This window comes from Convolutriloba macropyga, chromosome 9, assembly GCF_964194025.1.
Source record: "Convolutriloba macropyga chromosome 9, txConMacr16.3, whole genome shotgun sequence".
Classification (NCBI taxonomy): Eukaryota; Metazoa; Xenacoelomorpha; order Acoela; family Convolutidae; genus Convolutriloba; species Convolutriloba macropyga.
Genome location: NC_134476.1, coordinates 6,801,545 through 6,822,363, shown reverse-complemented (window position 1 = coordinate 6,822,363; position 20,819 = coordinate 6,801,545). Strand labels below are relative to the sequence as shown.

The following is a 20,819-nucleotide window of genomic DNA, read 5'->3' as shown; positions in this document are numbered from 1 at the left end:
CTGACGTTTTATCTGACTTATGTTATTAAGTTTTGTTTTGAAGACGGACATAAAATTTTTGATGTAATTATGTTTGTTGTTGTTGTTTGATTTTGCTGTTCATCTTGACTCGCTTTCTTAATATTGGCATATCTCATGGATCTAATGCATCATTTTTTACTCCACTAAGTTATTTGCTTTGGAGGCTATCTTTCCGTTCATAGAAATTTTTTGAAAAATAATTTTTGGGGTTTTCTATCTGTTCCTTATATGGTAGACAATTATGCCAAATTGTGGATGAGCGGGGTCGTAACCTTATGTGCGATTGCGCATTACGGAGCCTCCTTGTTCGTGTTTCAATACATTTTCTGCCGTGTCACTCAACAACAAAAAGTTTTCCTGATTATCTCCAAAATTTATAATTTATAGTTATCTAGTTATTATTGCCAGAATTAGCAGATAAAGACCGATAGGCCAAATAAAAAAAACTTTTGCAATCTTTTGTTTTCAAGAGGCACAGTTTATGGAAGTCAGCTTTTCCTTCAAATCTAAACTTTTAGATCCTTTGCATATGAAAATTTTTACGTCACGTTTTAGGATTTTTACGAAGAAATTGAATATTTGGTATCCAAATTGAGTCTCAAATTGGAACATAAAAACTTCTTAAAGCACTTCTTCTTCTTTAAGCAGTGGGGTTCAGTATAATTCTCTATTTAGGCAAACTTCGCTTTTGGGCAAATTATTGTCGACAGAACAATTGACCTATATTCAACAGATAATAGCAGACGTTCTAAAACGGACGACAAACCTTCGACTCTCAAAAACATTTTCCAATGATCTTTAATTAAACTGAATCTATAATTTATCTGTCATAAACATTCATTAGGAACATCACAATATGTTTTACATTAGATCCAAGTAAAACTGAAATTTACGAATCTGTAATAAGTAATTGAGGCATATCTACGAAGCACTAAACCACAAATATGTGATTCTTCAAACTCAGCATGACAAAAACCAAAATCTCAACCCACAATTGATTCAAATGATCAAAGTTATCAAACTGTAATCAAATCTAAACCAAAACTAAATCGAAATCAAAACATTTTAACAAAACTAAAGTCATGTCAACATTTCAATACAACTAAGGTCAAATCAAGCTAAAAGAAAATTAATCTGCATGTGAAATTAAATTCTAGCAAACTAATTGTAAAATAACTCTCCAAATACATAATACATAAAAACCATTCTATTTCTACCAAAAATCTGAGCTAATAAAAGGTATTCATCGACATTCAATCAAACACATTCAATCAAATCTTTTAAGTTCTAAAAAGTCGATAGCCATTCAAGTTTTATTCATAATGTGGCAGAAATCGAGAACTAAGTCCAACCGTCACTTGAATCATTTCACAGTCACTTCGCCATTTCACAGTTTGGGCTCCTGAAACAAAAATACAGCATTAATGATAACTCAATTTTTCTGAGATCACCAAGAAAAACAGCAGAATTATAAGCATGAAAAGACGTTAGCATGAATGCCAAAAAAGACAGGCGCTATCTGTTTATTTCCTCTATTTATTGTTGAGCTTTGTTTTTGAACGAAAAAGCACTTTCTTCCTAAGCTATTAATCTTGAGAAATGTGCATTTGATAAATAATTGTCTAATTCAGATGAAATCTTACGCCATGTACAAAGTTTCTTTTGATCCTGGTGCATAGGAATCTACGGGTGACATTTTAAAACCAAAATAAGTGCATAATAACAGAAATGGTTATCGTGCATGTACTCCATTGACTGCTGGAAATTATCAATTTGAAATGCTCCCTCATACTCAACAACCAGAGAATTGTAACAAGAAGGATCGGTAATATGCGTTTGCGCATAATGTTCCGACCCCGCTCAAACATTTTTGACATTTTCTAACGCCATGCCACATTAGAGGCTGAACAGACTTGCCATTGATAAGAGTACGAAACAAGACAAATATCAAAACCAAAAATATGACAACAAAAATGGCAACCAATGTAGGCATAACTGTCAAAGCCATAAACACTATGCGCTATTCACTGAAAACAAAATATATGTCCACTGGGCCTTAATTGAGCGTAAATGCGCCCTCTCACTAAAGGAGCATTGATACGAAAATTGACTGGTCTGTTATTGTTATGAAAAAAATGTGAAAAAATTTTTAAAAAAACATAGCAGGACAAGTCCTGACATATAATTCAAAGAATTTTCATTGAATAAACAGAAAACTAGAGCTATAACGGACTATGAATGGATTGGGAAAACCATCCAGAAAAAAAATCCGATCCCAAAAAATCGAAAAAACAGTAAAAATCAAAGTGAAATTGCCGCATGTGAACAAAAAATCACTAGCGAGAAAGCGAATTTTTGTTCAAACACCGTTTTCTCACTCTTCTTTAAAATTAGAGCGGAAAAATTTCACGCCGCAAAACCATTCGCTTTTTCGCTCCACTTCCTGTTTCGGCGTGACCAAAATCACTACTCCAATTTGACTTCAAATATCATGAAAATGTGTGAACAGATCTTAAAAAAAAAGAGAGCGCCCCAATACAACTCAAATTCTTTGAATTGAAAAAAAGCGCTCTCTAATACAATTTGAACCCTTTTGATTGCAATAATCTCTGATGAGAAAACTAGCATTTCTATCACTCTCCGCCTAATAAAACTTTTAGTTGTTCCGAATCCTACTGCAAAATATAATTTGAAACCACAATTTGATCCAAAAAATGGACAAAAATGACGCTGAAAGAACAATTACGCCTAATATCTTAAAAAAACCTATAAACCTCAATAGCTTCTCGATAAAAACTAAAATAAAAAACCTTCTTAACCTTATGATACCAATCACAACTATCTACAATGAATATATCGATCGGCCAAAATTCACTGAACAAAAAACAACCAAATGGGCATATAGTTAGTTCCTCAGCCCAGTAAAAAAGTTGGAACAGTAAAACAGCCGACAAATTGAGCAATAATCTGGAAAAATATCTTGAAAAAAAGGACATTATTTGTACAAATTGTCCTACTTTCCACTGCCTTGAGCACGCCACCATTGACGTACACACATTCAACTGTCAAAGACAGCAAAAGCAAGTTGACCAGTCGAATGTTTGGCAAACTCATATTTTGCAAAATACTTAACCATTTTTTTCAAATTTTGCAAATTGTGCCTTTTAATTCTCCATTACCTTGACAGCTAGAGACAGTAGCGACGGACAAAAAAATTAATTTGGAAAAACAAAAATCAGTTGAATATAGGAAACGCTTTCAAAATATGAAGATGAGTCGGATTTTAAGTTGAGCTTGTGACTTGGTTCCCGCACGTACACGAATGAGTCAGTACAGTTGGCGCTCCGAGCAGCTCAATTCTCGACCCACTAAACACGTGCAATGCTCTGCCTCTAGCTTGAATTTTGTATGTGCCAATCCAAAACAGGCGACTTGGATTTCATAATTATTCAAGTCTATAGCTGCAGTTTTCCAGGCTGCAGTTGCTACAACCCAACCCTTTATCTTTAATACACTTGGTATCTATAGGGTCAGTCCAAAAAAGTTTTAAAAAATGTCATGCAAAAATTTTGCATAAAAATCATTTAAAATAATTACTTCAAACTTAGTTCGAGAGCATTTAAAAACATACCCGGCAGACACATGTCGGAAAATAGCCGCCATTGATTCCAATAAACATGATTGGGATTGAAAGAATAGAAGATATTGAAAAAAAAAGATTTTTGTACAAAAACATTTTTTAAGTCCGATTTATTTTGATGGCATTTCGTTGTTGAACACACTTCTGTTTCTTAGAGAGAGTTACTTCGACGAAGTAAAAAAACATAGCAGGAAAAGTCCTGACGTACAATTCAAAGAATTTTCATTGACTAAACAATAAACTTAGAACGGACTATTAATGTATTGGGAAAACCATTTAGAAAAAAATCCGATCCAAAAAGTAGAAAAAACAGTAAAAATCAATGTGAAATTGCCGCATGTGAACAAAAACCCACTAGCGAGAAAGCGAATTTTTGTTCAAAGACCGTTTTCTCACTCTACTTTAAAATTAGAGCGAAAAAATTTCACGCCGCAAAACCACTCGCTTTTTCGCTCCACTTCCTGTTTCGGCGTGACCAAAATCACTACTCCAATTGACTTCAAAAATCATGAAAATGTGTGAACAGATCTTAAAAAAAGACAGTGCCCCAATACAATTCAAATTCTTTGAATTGTAAAAAAATAGGAGCGCTATAATAGCCGGCTGAGATGAGGGTGGCTATTAAACATAAGCCAACCGATAGCGAATGGATTTCTTTCAAACGATCGACGTAAGAAATCAGTCAGTCGTACGAAAAGTTAAGTAAAAAGACCCACAGAATTAAAACAATTGCTAAAAACTTCGTTTGACAGCAAATCCATATTCAAACTTTGCAGTGAGAAAGAAAATCAAAGTTGTGTCAAATCAAATTTGGGTTTGATTCATACTCTAATCATCTTCGAATTTTTCTATAATAAAATTGGATCTTTTCCGTTTGGGCCCACGGATTAGCGGGCGCCTATTATTTGCAACCCACAGACGCACGTGCCATATTTTTACATAATGATTTACCATGTGATGACACGTGCTTTTTACCAAGGGGTGGTGCATAACCTTCTGGGAGGTGAGGGGGGGGGGGGGGGGGGGGGGGGGGTTCACAAACAAAAAGAGCCATAAAATTATACAATGTACGATAAACAGAAACTTTTGTCAGTTAGAGGTGGTAGAGGGTTTGGTTAACTCTAGTGAGAGCAAAAGCTGATTCAGAAGCCGAATACTTATTTTGCTGCACTTTATACAAATGTTTCGCCACCTCTTCTACAGAACGCCTGCTTACGATAAGAAATTTCCCTCAATTGAGGTTTACGTCAGATATCTTTGTGAAATTGTTCAGGCGGAAAAATGGGGTGTCTTTCCGACCATTGCGACTCCTCGCCCATTATGTGGGGGGGGGGGGGGGGGGGAATTTTTCACATAGCAGCACCCTAATTGACAAAGGTTGTGATTGGTGGAACTTAAAGAGGGGATTGAGCTGCAAAGATCCATGGTCAACCACGTAGACAGAAGGCCGATTTTCATTGCATTCGCTTTTCTGTAGCCATACTTTCGCAAACTAAAGAAATGTGATTGGTTTATAACACATTGTAACTCCTGAGCACTCCAATTAGACAAAAAACAAATCATTCAAAATCACTCTATAATATTGGCCTGACGTCAATGTTAAAATGGTTCGGTGCACGATATAGGTTTATTGTTTTTGAACATGAAATTAACTTCATAAAATTTTACCTTTTCACTTTTAGCTGTCTCTTCTGTGTCAGCGTTCGACTCCATTTTGCGTTTTAGGGTGATTTTCGCAGTCTCTGCTTCCCTTCCTGAAACAGATTAACCCAATCGTTATGTTTCCAGAACAAAATCAGCATTAAGATCTAATCTGGCTGCAAATTGAACCTCTATATATGAGTAGAGATTGGTTTCATAAATCTAAGCTGAACAAACTTTTGCGGTAATTTTTTTTTAAAATACGGATAAATTATCCGGCTTATCATTACATCAATCTTCGTTCAAGAGCACATAGTCATTCAAACCATCATAAAAAATCAAACAACTCAAGGACCAGGTAAAGTTAATCAAAATTTAAAAAAATTGAGATACAATGCAGGCAAATCGTTAAAAATGATACTTTAGATTCGTATTGAAATGAAGGCAAGAAGAAAATAAATAACGAGTAAAAAAACATACCCGGCAGATTGCCGAAAAATAGCCGCCATTGACTCCAATAAGCATCATTGGGATTGAAAGAATGGATATTGAAAAAAAAATTGAGGCAAAATGAGGCAAAGCGAAACATTTTTTTGTTCGACAAAGTACAAAAAAAACATAGCCGGAAGAATTCCGGAAACAACTCGAAGGATAAAATTGCCCATACTTATGACTAAAGAACTAGAACAACTATTGTGAACCCTAAACCTCCACAAATGCCATAAAAAATAAGGAAGAATAGAAACGGCATTCAAAAACAAATTGAAAAAACTAACTAAAAAAAGAACTAGAAAAACTTTAATAGTTTTTTAACAATACAAGGAAACATAAAGCTGCATAAAGTTCCTTTGCAATTAGAGCAATGAAAAGCTCGCAAAACAATGGGCAAGTCATAATAGGCTAAGAAACTTGTCAAGATTAAAAAAAGAAAAATTGTAAAAAAAAAATAAGAGAAATGGTTTAAAATGTCTCAATTTTTCTATCCTTTTTCCTAAGAAAAAAATGATTTATACCAACAAAACTTCTATCAATTAGTATCTGGAAATTTCTTTAGTAACAAGCTTCAATTCAAATCCCACTTAAAGCAGTAAAACAAAAAAACAAGTAAAAAATTAAATTTAGTCTAAAAATCAGTAAAACTGATCAAAAACCTCCAAATTAGCACTAAAGTCAAATTAACTACTTGAAACCTTCAATTCCTATCAAAACAAGCCTAAAACTAATACAATATCATAATCAAACCTCATAACCATCAGAATATGCAAAAAACTGCTTTTGAAAGCAGCACGTGAACAAAAAAAATTTCGCTCGCTTAGAGAAAATTTTTTCACACATCAATTTCTCGCTCTGTCAAAAACAGAGGTATGAACAAAAACCACTCTCTTTTCCGTCCGCTCTTCACTTTTGTTCAGCACCAAAATCACTCCAAATTTTATCTCCAATACTCTTCTTCGAGTCAAAATTAGGAGCGCTATAATAGCCGGCTGAGAAGATGAGGGCGGCTATTAAAAAGGGCATCTTAACAAACAGAATTTTATTGGAACTTTGGTTCAATAAAAATGGAATAAATCGTAACCAATCACACCAAAAATCCAAAACTAAATAGCATCAAGCGGAAAAGTTTCTTGCATATCGTCTTATTTTTTGTTTGTTCTAGAAGAATATTTGATTATCAGCATGTCTAAGTTTCTCTACAACAATGTCCCCCTCGGCCTTTAAACCGGACATCCCACGTGAGCACGACCTATATAGAGAAAAAATTGCTCCAACACATGTAAATTGCGGATAAGCTTCATCACTTCTACATAATTATCTCAATAATGAAAAATGCTATCTAGGTTACTAGTTAAAAATGGCAGCTGAATGCCAAACTCCCAACGATATTACTGGTGATCACAGATCTGTGCAGCAATTAATACACTCAATTTTGTTCACAACTATCAATTTGAAACTCAAACATGTACCCCCCCCCCCCCACCTAAAGTCATTGCTGTTTGAGCACTTACTAAAGCTATGTTTAATTTTTTTTGTCAATGACATTATCCGAAATTGTAAAACCAAATCAAGTGCAGTGGTAATCAAACTTTGATTAGACTCTATATTGCTGTTCTAATTGTTCCAACACTTTTTTTTCAAAATGCGAGAAAATATATGCAAAATTGAAATGGTTTGTTCATCTTAGCTCTCTGCTGGTGCCTCTGGCTCTACGGACAAAATATTTGTTTGGGCCTCTATATTATTGAACATTTGATTCAAAGGAGTCAGCATTTGAACATTACTATAACGTTTCCGATTTAAAGGATTAAATAATTTAAATTACTTCTGTCAATTTTTGCGAGCACTTACGCTAACCACAACTCTCATAAATCAACTCAAAATCAGGTTAATGAATTTTTACGGAATTGCACAAATATCAGCTACTTGAGACCAGGACTGCAAAATCTAAATGAGAAAAGGAAAAAGCTCTTATTCATTTTTTGTTCATAATTCCTGATGCTTCTAATGAATTTAACATTAAAGCTATCAACTCGGCTACAGCTGAGTGCTTAGTTCAGTTAAACAGTCACCAATATAATTTTAACCAGTCACCAATATAATATAAAAATGTTAAACAGTCACCAATATAATTTTGCGTCCATTCAGAAATAAACAAATGTTTTGGGAAATACAAAACATTAATTTTCTTTTAAAGATCTATAAATTCACGCAACACCCCTATGATCCAACGGTTTTTAATTTCAAATTAAGATTATAAGAGTGGCTCATTAAGCGTCGTTTAAACTTAAAACGATATAAAAATATCCACTTGACAAAACAAAAAAATATATTTTTTAACTTCTTTAATTGTAGAGACTAAAAATCTCTTTGATGCTTGCGTTATCTAATTCGACTCAATTTATTAGAAGTACAACTTTTCTCATATCCAATTTAACGAAAACTCTATAGCAGTCCTTTCGATTATATCAATTCAAACGATAACAAAAAACTCAACTGTTTTCAGTGAAATATTTTTTCTTTATTGCTGAAACATACCTTCCTGAACCGCATACTCTAGGTAATTAAGCGTTCTATTTGAGTTTTAGTTGAATTTACGAATTATGGAAAATTTGTAACAAGATCAGAAATAAAAAGAACATAGCCGGCAGATTGCCGGAATAGCTGCGAAAGAATAGACCTGCGTGCCATATAATAGAGATAGAAACAGAAAGATCTAAATTGAAAAAATATCAACGCCGCTCAAAAAAGCTTAGTAAAAAACATTCAGCGATAAAATAATAAAGCTTGACAAAAAATTCATCCCGCAGAAGCCTCTTATTAGGGACCTTTACGGCACATATGAGTTCCCTTGACCTTAAATAAATTCAAATTAAACTAGAGTTTTTAAAGTGCAAAAGTCATTTTATTGAGTGAGGTAAGTCACTTGTGATCAAAATCTAATCACGCAAAATACTTTTGCTAAAGAGAGTTAGAAATGACGTCACGCGCGCAAACGCCTTTAGTGAGACGAAGAAGTCAGTTAGAAAATTTGACTTTTTCAGCTTTGCTGTGTGAACAAATGTAAAACGAAAAAGAGCGTCAGACGACGAAACAAAAAAACCAAGAGCACCGCAATATAGCTCCGCTCAGCTTACAGCTTCGCAGCTATAAAAAACGAAGAAAAACTATTGTTCATCACTGAGTTGTTCTCATCTCATCTGATGCTTGGATGGCTTTCAGACATACTTTCTCCAATTGACGATATTTAAATAAAAAATGAAATCAGCATAAACCAGAATCCACCAGCATGAGTTATTTGATTAAAAAACAGTTTCTCAATCAGAATAATTCAAAAAAACTTTTTCCCTCCATTTGCAAGGTAAACCTTGAAAAGTTATTTTAAAAAATGTATTTTGGATTGATTTAAGCAGTACAAAATTCATAAGTGAGAATATAGGACAAAGGAGTTTTGAGAATACTCAAATTTAATATATCGCCAGCAGAAGACCAAATTGACAATATTCTACTCTACTTTTTATTTCACTTCTTTTCGTTAATTGAAAATTTTCAATTGGTGTTCTTTGGAGTTTCTGTGAACAACTGTTTTTCTTTGCAAGATGATTGACAACGCAATTGGTTATGCGTCTGGTAAAAATTTATCAACATGAGAGTTCTGAACTGATCATTTTTTTTTTTCGAAATGAAAAAGTCGTACTAAAGGTTGCGACGGAATAATGCTTCCGTATGAGCTTCACAACATGAGTCCAAAAGTTTTTTTCGACTCAGAATAAAATTTTTGACAAACTTGGGACGTTGGTTGGAACATTCTGTGCAGCACACAGTCTCGCATGAGCCGTCTAGTTGAAGTTATATTTAGTGATACTTTTCCTCTGATAAAGTAAACCCGTGACCAAAACTAGTGTTGCCAGGTGCCTAAAGCGAGTCAGTGCTAAGCTAAAATCTCTAGTATAATTTAGCTTGTTAAATTTTGACAATGAATTATTGTTGTTACCCATGGCATTGCGTAATATATTTATGAGTTCATGCTGAAGAAAAGTATGTACACAGCCAAAAAGGATAATCCAACAAATATTTCACACTAAGAAAAATTTATTTAAACGCAGCGAGTTCTAATCCGTCTCGCAACCTTTTTGACTCTAGAAATACTCTACAAAATTTCTGAAGATTAAAATACCATTAGATAATTAAAGAACAACTCTAGTTCCTGAAGCAATCCAAAATGTGCAAGTAAAAAGTGCAAAAGGCGTCGAAAATTGAGATTTGAAGGTGTATCCAGTTTCCATTTTTAGAAATTTTATAATTCTTTGATGAGCAAATTCCCTTTAAAAGCGCGGAGAGATGAACGAATGAAGAAGCAAAAAAACACAAAAGTCAAAGACTTCTCATAAAATTTTGAGGAAACGTTATAAGTTGATAACAGGAAACAAATCTGCCTCATGGAGGTTAAAAAAATATCCGGACATTCAAGAAAAAACTTGAAGGCGGAAACCAACCACACGGGAGGAAAATGCAGAAAAATAACCGACCAACGTCGGGCAGTTACGCGATTTGGGGGTAGGATATGGAGGGCTAGAGACGAGAGGGGAGACCAAACCGCCAGGTTGAGGAGAGTCGACTGGGGGTGTGAGTGGTGTCTCCTCCAAACAGTTTTGGTTGAAGCGAATTCTTAAGAAGACTGTTAAGACGTATGCCTCTAAGAGAACTTATTACCCTGCGAGCGTTGTCTGTTTATCCAGTTTTTTAGGACGAAACTTCAAATGGGTCAAACGAAAAACCGGTCAAGCAAAAAGGGCATTAAAAAGACCACGACTAAAATAATTGAAACAAACATTGTTTGAGAACAATTAAAAACAAAAGCAAAAACGAATTCCTTAGGAAAAAAAGACATCATTGAAATTTTCAACAATAGTAAAAAAAAATCATCGCGATAGTTCAAAAGCTGTTTGTGATATTAAATACTGACATCAAAAGAAGAAGGTGTTAGAGTAGACAGATAGAATAGGCCGCTACATATTCAAACACATGCAAAATTACAATCTAGAACATACTTGTGTGTCGATGGCGCAGCTCTTCAAATTTAATTTCAGAAAAAAAATGGAGTGCCAATGAGTAATAAAGACAAGAAATAAAGAAAAAAACAAAGCTGGCAGATTGCCAGAAAATAGCCGCAATAGATTCGTAGATCGGCAGTCTAAAAAAAACAGTAAAAGTTTCATTGAAGGCTGATCTGTTATATTTTGATTAAAAATCTGTATAAGTTATTGCTACCTCAATTAGCTGATCTCAAATAACTTTCATTCAGAGTGACACACACCCATTTGACCTTATCGCTTTGAATCAAAGTAAATAAAAATCAATTTCAAAGTGAGGAAGTCATTTTTGAGAGAGAGGTAAGTCAAGTGTGACCAAAATTTTAATCACGCGAATGAACAAAAAAACTCGCTCCACTAAGAGCGAAAAATGACGTCACGCATGCAATTCAGTTGAAATTGCATGAACGAATGACCAAAAAGTGGCTGTGACGTCATATGGTCGTAACAAAAACCATGACGACGAAATAAAAAACATAGCAGGACAAGTCCTGAAATACAATTCAAAGAATTAAATGAAAAACTCAGACGCACTCTACCTGACCAGCATATCAATTGAACAATTCCAGCCAGAACACCAACAAAATAATCTCAAAAAATTGAGAAATTAAAAGAATCAAAACTAAACAAAATATACTCATAGCTAAAACTCGAAGCTTTCAAACCTAAGGCAAAATTTTTTCCCTTTAAAAGTACCTATTTCAAAAATATGTTCAAAATCAGTTTTTGTTTCTAAAATCGGTCCAGTATTGTATCTGCAAGACCTGAAAAATATTCATTGGCCCATGAAGATCGATGATTAACTCGAAAATGACCAAAAAATTTAAGAAAGAAATCAATTGCAAATTATCAGAAAATGTTGCTGAAAATTGTGATATAAATATCTTCAGAATCATTTCTGTCACTAAAGGCTAGTAAGTAAACCAATTCCAAGCTTTAAAAAACTCATTGGCTCATAGATCGATAGGCAATAATTTTTAGAAAAAATTTCAAACTTTAAAAAATAGAAAATCGTTCGACTAAAATGTTGAACGTCATTCAATTTCCCCCTAGCATTTAATAATTATTTAATAACATACTATCAAACACTGGATGAGGTTACCTGTCTACTGAGACAAGAAAAAATAAATAAAATACAAATGTTTTGAAAAAAATTGCGAATTTTATCAAAAAACTTCCAACAGTTGAAAGGTTAAATTGTTGAAAACAAATCCATTGAAACTAAATACCATTCAGTAACTTTTTATCCGAACGTTGAAAATGTTTTCTCGCACTTGAGAATAGACGAATATCAAAAACTGACAAAAACTTTAGGAAACCTTAAAAAAATTGCAGATTTTATGAAAAAAATGCTAAAATTCGAGACACTAAATGTTAAAAACCATTCCATTGTTACTAGAAACTATGAAGTGCCCTATTAACAAATCTCAAAGGAGATTGCCTGGTCCTTGAAGCTGGAAAAACTGAAAAAATGACGAAAATTTTCAAAAACCTGAAAAAATGCGAATATTGTCAAAAAAAATTGCTAAAATTTGTGATATTCGAAAGTTGAAACCTATTCCAAACCAACTAAAAATTTTTCAGTAACTTATCATCCAACCGCTAATGAGGTTTTCTGGCCCCTGGGACTCAAACAACTTGAATAATGACAATAAATGTCAAAAAAATATGAAAAAATTGCAAGCTTTTTCAAAAAATGCTAAAATTCATGATGGCAAAAAGTTGAAAACCATTCCATTACCACTAAAAACTAAGAAGTAATCTATCATCAAACCCATTATCAAACTCTAGAGGAGGTTTCGTGGCACTTAGGGCTAAAAAAACTCAAAAAAAAATGACAAAAATTTTCAAAAAACCTGAAAAAAATTGCAAAAATTAGTATCCTTTCGCAAGTTTGTGTTTGTAGTACCAAAACTTATAGCTCATAAAATGGTCATAACAAGCAATTTTGTGTCGCAAACGACCTTAACCAACTTTTAAAAACTTCAACCTAAGACTAATCAAACAAAGAAAATCAAAAAAAATCACAAAAACATGTAAAATTTTACCATTTTGAGCCCAAAAACTCCTAAAAATGACCTTTTAACCTTAAATTAAGGCCATCCCAGCAGCTGCACCAGTATTAGCACTTGAAGGACAACTAAAGCCCACTTTGGGCCTCTAATGAAACTTAATTCCCGCTGGGCTTTACCTGTTTATCCCGTTTTGAACGATCAAAGTCATTGAAAAATGTGTGAACACATCTTAAAAAAAAAAAACAGCGCACCAATACAATTCAAATTCTTTGAATTGTAAAAACATAGAAGGACAAGTCCTGACGTACAGTTCAAAGAATTTTCTTTGACTAAACAGAAAAAACTAGACATAGAAGGGACTATGAATTAATTGAGAAAATAATTTTTAAAAAAACATTAGATAAAAAATAAGAAAAAAACAGAAAATCAATATCAAAATGCAGCATGTGAACACAAAAAACCACTAGCGAGAAATGAAAATTTAATCCGAACAAAAAACTAGGCCTAGAATGGCTGTGAATGGATTGGGAAAACCATTTAGAAAAAAATCCGATTCGAAAAATCGAAAAACAATAAAAAAAATTAGAGTGAAATTGCCGCATGTGAACAAAAAACCACTACCGAGAAACCGAATTTTTGTTCAAATACCGTTTTCTCACTCTACTTTAAAATTAGAGCGAAAAAATTCACGCCGCAAAACCACTCGCTTTTTCGCTCCATTTCCTGTTTCGGCGTGACCAAAATCACTACTCCAATTTGACTTCAAAAATCATGAAAATGTGTGAACAGATCTTAAAAAAAAGACAGCGCCCTAATACAATTCAAATTCTTTGAATTGTAAAAAAACCAAGAGAAGGCCAATAATAGCCCCAGCTATCGCTGTGCGGCTATTAATCAAAGAAACTTACATCTACAAGCGTTATCGGGTCTTTCCCGTTATAGCCCCCCCAGCTTACTGTTCAGATAACCTATCGCCCCCCCCCCCAATCATGGTAATTATACCATAATGGGGGGCTATATTTTCATGGGGTCTATAATGGGAAATACCCGCATTATCTAACACAAAACTCAAAATTAATGGTCTTTTATGATTCTGAGCCGGAATCTGAAACAGAAATAGATTAGATAAACAAAAAAAATCTGAAAATTTCAGGTAACTTGAAATGAATTGCTATCAGGGGAACTAAAACTGTGCCAAATAGATACTAATAATCATATAAACCAACAGCTCTCCTAAACTTTACAAAAAAGCAGAAACACTAAACTCAAGGAGATAAAAGGCTGATGAAAATAGAAATAGAAGAATTTTGAGAAATAGAAGCAGTCAGCTATTTAAACAGACCAACATTAGGGTTGAGCGTGAAAAGATTGAATATACGAAAAACATAGCTGGCAGATTGCCAGAAAATAGCCGCAATAGATTTGTAGACCGGCAGTCTAAAAAAACAGTAAAAAAGACAGACCAAAAAAATTCGTCTTTTCATTGAAGGCTGATCTGTTATATTTTGATTAAAATTCTGTATAAGTTATTGCTGCCTCTATTAGCTGATCTCAAATAACCTTCATTTAGAGTGACACACACCCATTTGACTTTATCTCTTTGAATTAAAGTAAATAAAAGTCAATTTCAAAGTGAGGAAGTCATTTTTGAGAGTGAGTTAAGTCAAGTGTGACCAAAAATTTAATCACGCGCATGAACAAAAAAACTCGCTCCACTAAGAGCGAAAAATGACGTCACACATGCAATTCAGTTGAAATTGCATGAACGAATGAACAAAAAGTGGCTGTGACGTCATATGGTCGTAACAAAAATCATGACGAAATAAAAAAACATAGCAGGACAAGTCCTGACGAACAATTCAAAGAATTTTCATTGACTAAACAGAAAAACTAGACTTAGAATGGACAATGAGTGAATTGATAAAAACCATTTTTAAAAAAAAACAGAAAAAAAAATTAAGAAGTAAACAGAAAATCAGTGTCAAAATGCCAGTGAACAAAAAAACCACTAGCGCGAAATGAAAATTTAATCCGAACAAAAAACTACGCCTAGAATGTCTGTGAATGGATTGGGAAAACCATTTAGAAAAAAATCCGATTCGAAAAATCGAAAAAAACAGTAAAAATCAGAGTGAAATTGCCGCATGTGAAAACCACTACCGAGAAACCGAATTTTTGTTCAAACACCGTTTTCTCACTCTATTTAAAATTAGAGCGAAAAAAATTCACGCCGCAAAACCACTCGCTTTTTCGCTCCACTTCCTGTTTCGGCGTGACCAAAATCACTACTCCAATTTGACTTCAAAAATCATGAAAATGTGTGAACAGATCTTAAAAAAAGACAGCGCCCCAATACAATTCAAATTCTTTGAATTGTAAAAAACCAAGAGAAGGCCAATAATAGCCCCAGCTATCGCTGTGCGGCTATTAATAAGAAAATTAGTGACTTTTGAGTTTGAACCAAAAAAGTGCGAAAAATTAGAAACTTGGAAAAACGTCAAATTGATTAATTTTTCTAAAACTGAGGTCTCTAATTTGGACGCCGAAAGCAAACTGTCGACAATAAACTGATTTCAAAAAGAATACAGCTTTAAATGGGCGCGGGACCTTAAATCTTTTCTCTCGACGAGGGAAATTTTCCCGCTAGCTTCCTCGCTTTCTTACGATAAGTCATTAACCCAAAAAGCCACCTGCCCAATTTACTCTTCAATTCTGTTCATCAGCTTGACAAACACACTTCAAGTTGATGTGCGCATTTTCCTATTTTCGATACACTTTAAACTTATCAATTAAAATAAACAGCAAATAGAATTCTGGAAATGAATCAAAGAATCAATTTCACGATCAAACCAGAAAAGAAAAATTTTTTTTAGTTCTGCACATGCTACAGGGAGAGATTTGATAAAATACTGCTAATAATTTTTTTTCAAAATTCTGCAACAAAAATAGCCCAAAACTGCCACAAAAAAAACCCGGAAAAGTTGCTAAATAGATTTGCGTGCCTTAAAAAACAGGTTGCGACCGTTCAAAATGATTACAAATTTAATTCAAGGGAGGTGTGCCGTCGGAATCATTTTTGATTGCAAAAACTTTGATAATGCGGAAATTCGCACCCCTGATCTCCGGACTACTAAATGGAAGGATTAACCATTCAGCAATCAAGCCCATGTCATTGATTATCTTACGATCAATTTTATTTTAGCAACACAATTTCTGAATAAGGGCAACTTAGTTCACACAAAAAGCATGAAATCAAGAGCGAAAAAGTCACTGAAAAAGTCAAGCGAAAGAACCTTCCAGAACAACCGTAAAAAGAAAAAAAGACCGGCAGACGACGCAAAAAACAGCAAAGTTATGAATTACAATCCACAGAATTGAACAAACCAATTCCCTAAATATCAGCATTTTTGCAGCATCAAATTTCGCAAGTCAACGAAGCAAATGACGTTAAATTCACAAAATGAACGAAAAAATCTAAAAACAATTTATAAGTATTTAGTTTTCTAAAAATCTAGTGTCGTAGAAATCACCGATATTGGCAACATTTTCTAAAAATATTCACACTACGCAACCTTAGAATGCTTGCAACATACAAAAACAAAAGCCGGAGTTAGTGGCCTAATAACATAACTGTAGGACAAAGTCATTAACAACAACATAGCATACACCTTACTTTTTTGCAGAAAAATATCTTTTCAATTCCCTATTAGGTGAAAAAGGACAAAAAAACAAAGGCAAGATTCAAAAATTCACAAAACCATTTCAAAAGGAAATGGTATTCAAGTCATCACAAAAACAGCCAACAAGTAAACCCAATAAACAAATTAATTACGCCACACTAAAAAGGCAGTACGAATAGAAGCGATATAACTATAAGCAATGCAACAAAACAGGAGAACTAAAATCCACCAACATTTTTTTGAAAAAAGTATCATCAAAGAAACACTGATATAAACTAACGCGATTCATTTATGCCTCAGCAAGAGCCAATGAGACGTTTCATTAGGGCCTGATTGCAAAACAAACACAAGCAAACCACAAAAGTTAAAATCAACTGTCAAACCTCAATACAGGCAAACCTCAAAAGCTAAAATCAACGAAACACGAAATATAACATTAAAAATACGAGTACTTGTCTTGTAAATACAGATGTAGTAATTACGCCGGATAGGCAAAATTTTATGGTTTTTATTTCATTTGTTTAATTTACTTTCTTTTGACATGTTAGCAATACTTTTCTAAAACTACAATGCTGTAATATCCCGTTAAAGGTAATTGAAGTATTTTAATACTACTACTTATTGAAAGCAAATAGTGTCACAGTTAAAATACCACTAGCTAAGAACCTGAACCACTAATTGTGTTCATTTATGCCTCACTAGCAATGGATGAGACCAGCCCTAAATGCGACTAATTGATGAGACATAAAAATGAACAACGCATATAGGCTATTTTCAAAAATTCGCTACATTCATTGAAAGCAGTAAGTGTCAAATGCAAAAATTCAACAATGAAATGAGGGGATAAATCTGATTCTCTTATGCTTCATTAGCAACGGATGAGAACTGCCATTAACAAGACTAAGTAATAGGATAACAGAAATAACAAAAAAAAACGGAAAAACAAAGAAATTCACTAAAATTTTATGTCAACAATGGGTTTCAAAGTCCTTTTTTTCAGGAATGCAAAGCCAGTTTAGGGATTAAAATAATTGTAAATAGGCGTAGTAACAGCACATGGGCGACAATTTAGTATCACTCAGAGAAAAAAAAACACAAACAGAAGTCAAATTGCCGCACGTTAAAAAAAATCACGCATAAACCTTAATCACTTCGCTCCGTGTACTAATCCAGCGTGAATGAAATCACCACTATAATTTGACTTCTCATTGACAAAAAAAGTCAATAAAAGAGTGAAAAAAGACAGTGCACCGATACTAACCAAATCTTTGCATTGAATAAAGAATATAGCTACACTCAGCTTCGAAACTATAAAAAGACATTTAGTAACTAAAAGGTTTCATAGGAATTAAACGAACAATTCATTTCCAATGTCAAGGAACAGAATAATCGGAGAAAACCAAAAAGAACGTTGAACTCCTAATGCCTGAAAAATAGTTTACAACACACAGATTTAATATGAAACTCCTTTGAATGAAAGCAAACTCAAATCGCCGACAAAAGCACCTAGCTGTTGTATCTCAAATCTGTGGAATCCGTTAAAGCAAGATCTCTTGATTAGTAAAAATTTTTCTCCCCTCGACTTTTCGCTCACGCCCAAATAGCGGTATGAAAATAAAGCGCTCGTTCTACTCCGCTCTTCAAATTTTTGTCAGCAGTGAAATTACGTAAAATCTTCTACCCTATTTCACTCCAAGATTCTTGATTGAAAAAAGTCACTCCTCCAACACTCATCTCCACATCTGAAAAAAACTGTAGCTCATTTATAGCTAGTCAACTAGCTGACGTCTCCATAGTATCGAAGTCAAAATCATAACAACAATCACTCATTAAGTTGAGAGCTCTCTCTCTCTCTCTCAAATAGGTAGATCGTGGACAAAAACTTGAGACCAAAACACTCTACCGTTGAAAAACTTCCCTTCCGTACATTCACTGCTGACTCACCTTTCGTGCATTTTATTTCAAAATGCTTGACGAACTTGCCGGACACATTCTGTCTCCAATCATTTGTCTTTCGCTCCAACATCCCAGTAAAATTTTCCAGCGTCTGGGCCATTTCGGAATTCACTCTTTGAACAACTGACTCCAACTGCATATGAGATGCTTTCAATTGGTTTAGACCTGCATTTAAACCCCGAATTTCCTTCTCGATCGCAAAACTATCATTTGTGGACCTCTTTTCGTCATCGCGCAAATTGGTCAGCTCTTCTGCAAAACTTTTCAACAAGTTCAGTTCTAAATCGAAACACGAATCTTCAACGAACGCATCAAATTTCTGCTTTATAAGCTGCTCAAATTTTGAATCTTGAAAATCTGTACTTTTCGAAATCAGAGATTTTAGAATTTTCGATTTCTGTTTATCCATATTGCTTACAATTGCCGCAAATTTGTTATCAATGATCTCCGCAATTCGGGTGTCCCAATTTGCGTCAGTTTTTGATTCATGATCTTGTGTTTCCGGACCCTGGGCTGTCTCTTCCGTTTGCGTACTCGTTTCGAATGCACCCCCATTTGATGCAGGAACATAAGCAAACGTTTCAATAGTTCGCATTTCAGAGTTAGCTACATTTTCAGTTGCCATGACAACATTGTGTGCAATTTGAGAAGGTGAGGTCAAATTCTCGTTCTCAGCTGAATTGGTTTTGAAGTCGTTGTACTGGCTTTCACATTCCTTTCTCGATTCCATTAGATTTTCAGTTAAATCTGCCGTTTGAGAGCCCAAATTTTCAGCACTACACTGCAACAAGTTCGAAAATTGAGAGTTGATTTCGTTTTTATCTTGCATCGACTCTTCGTTATGCGGTAATTCCATATCTTTCAGACTCAAGTTTTGCGGCTGGTCAATTTGTTGTTCGCAACCTTCATTTTCAGCCTGATTTTCTTCCGCCACAGGTGCACTTTCAATTTCTTGTCTCATTTCTTGAACGACGTTTTCAGTGATCTGAGCCGCTATTTCGTAGCATTTCTCGGCAATTTGGGTGTTTTCGATCAGCAAATTACTGACCTGTTCGGGTTCACAAATCGGGTGCTGTTCAACAGAGGCGTACATCACTTGGGGCCCATTGACGTGGGTATAATTAGTATTCTCAACATGATTGGTTTCCATAACTTCATTGCTGAGCTTCGTTTGTTCATTAACAACAGCTGCTTGATCCAAAGGTTGAAAAGAAACCAGTTCATTGCTTTCACTATTCAAGTCGGATTCTTTACTTTCCGGGTTCCAAACCGCGTTGGTCGGAACTTGTTCAACATTTTGATTCACAATTACATTGGTGGAAACTTGCTGGATGTTTTGGGAACTGTTTTCAGCGATTTCCAGCGAACGACCTTGATCGGCAGTAGAAGGTATTTCAGGCACGACCATCGACAGAACTTGAGGCTGATCATCCGTGCAAGTACTGGAAACTGGGTTTGGTTCTTCCGGAATTGGCAACAAGTCTAACGCCAAAACTTGGCTCTTTGAAAAATCAAATGAATCAATCCTCAAGTCCAGGTGTTGCTCGGGTTTGAAATGATGTTTGGGCGACACCAGAACATCTACAACTTGACAGTCGGAAACCAGGATCAGATTTTGGACGGCACTGTGCCAGGTTTCTTCGTCTGGTATGACCTTGAAACTTTTATCATGCTCCAACTGTATGTATACATACGCTTTGAACCTGTCCGGGATGTCAAACTTCTGACGCAGTAGGGTCTGGACCACAATAAGTCTAGGCAAGATATCGAAGCGAGACGGAAATTGCATTTTAAGCACCACCTGGTCCGTTTTTACGGAGACTGCTGCGGGTTTCGAACCTTCATTCCCACTGTTTTGTGCGGCTCCAGCTTTGCTAGTTTGGTGCATCAAAACACGGAATATAATATATCTTTCCATTTCAAAGAGTTTCTTGATGGTAAAGTAAGCTTTGAATCAGATAGACAATGATCTAAAAACTCAGTATTAATGAATTTGAGTCCTCTTATTGGCATATTTCCTCTTATTCGAAGACTGCAAATTATACATCTTTTATAACTATCAAAAGAACAGCTTGTCTCAATCTTTCCTCAATTACGGCGCTCGATAAAGTCAAAACCAATGACACAAGGTTATTTGAAAAATCCCTTTCTATTTATTTCAAGATCGACATATTTTAGACATATATTAGACGATAAAAAATTATCAAAGTCATGAAAGCAAAAAAATACAAAACCAACTAAACTACGCTCAGTTTTGCTTCCAAATCTCGATAGTCTC

The 20,819-nt window shown here is 34.5% G+C and overlaps 1 protein-coding gene across 1 annotated transcript; it reads right to left on the bottom strand.

Moving 5' to 3' along the window:
• Positions 1–816: 816 nt before the first annotated feature.
• Positions 817–20,804, bottom strand: LOC142346001 (uncharacterized). The gene is made up of 3 exons (XM_075398473.1): positions 18,530–20,804; positions 5,330–5,415; positions 817–1,423 (listed from the first exon to the last, which is right to left on the bottom strand). The coding sequence occupies exons 1-3, from the start codon at positions 20,457–20,459 to the stop codon at positions 1,409–1,411; spliced, it is 2,031 nt and encodes a 676-aa protein (XP_075254588.1). The 5' UTR covers positions 20,460–20,804; the 3' UTR covers positions 817–1,408.
• Positions 20,805–20,819: the final 15 nt, after the last annotated feature.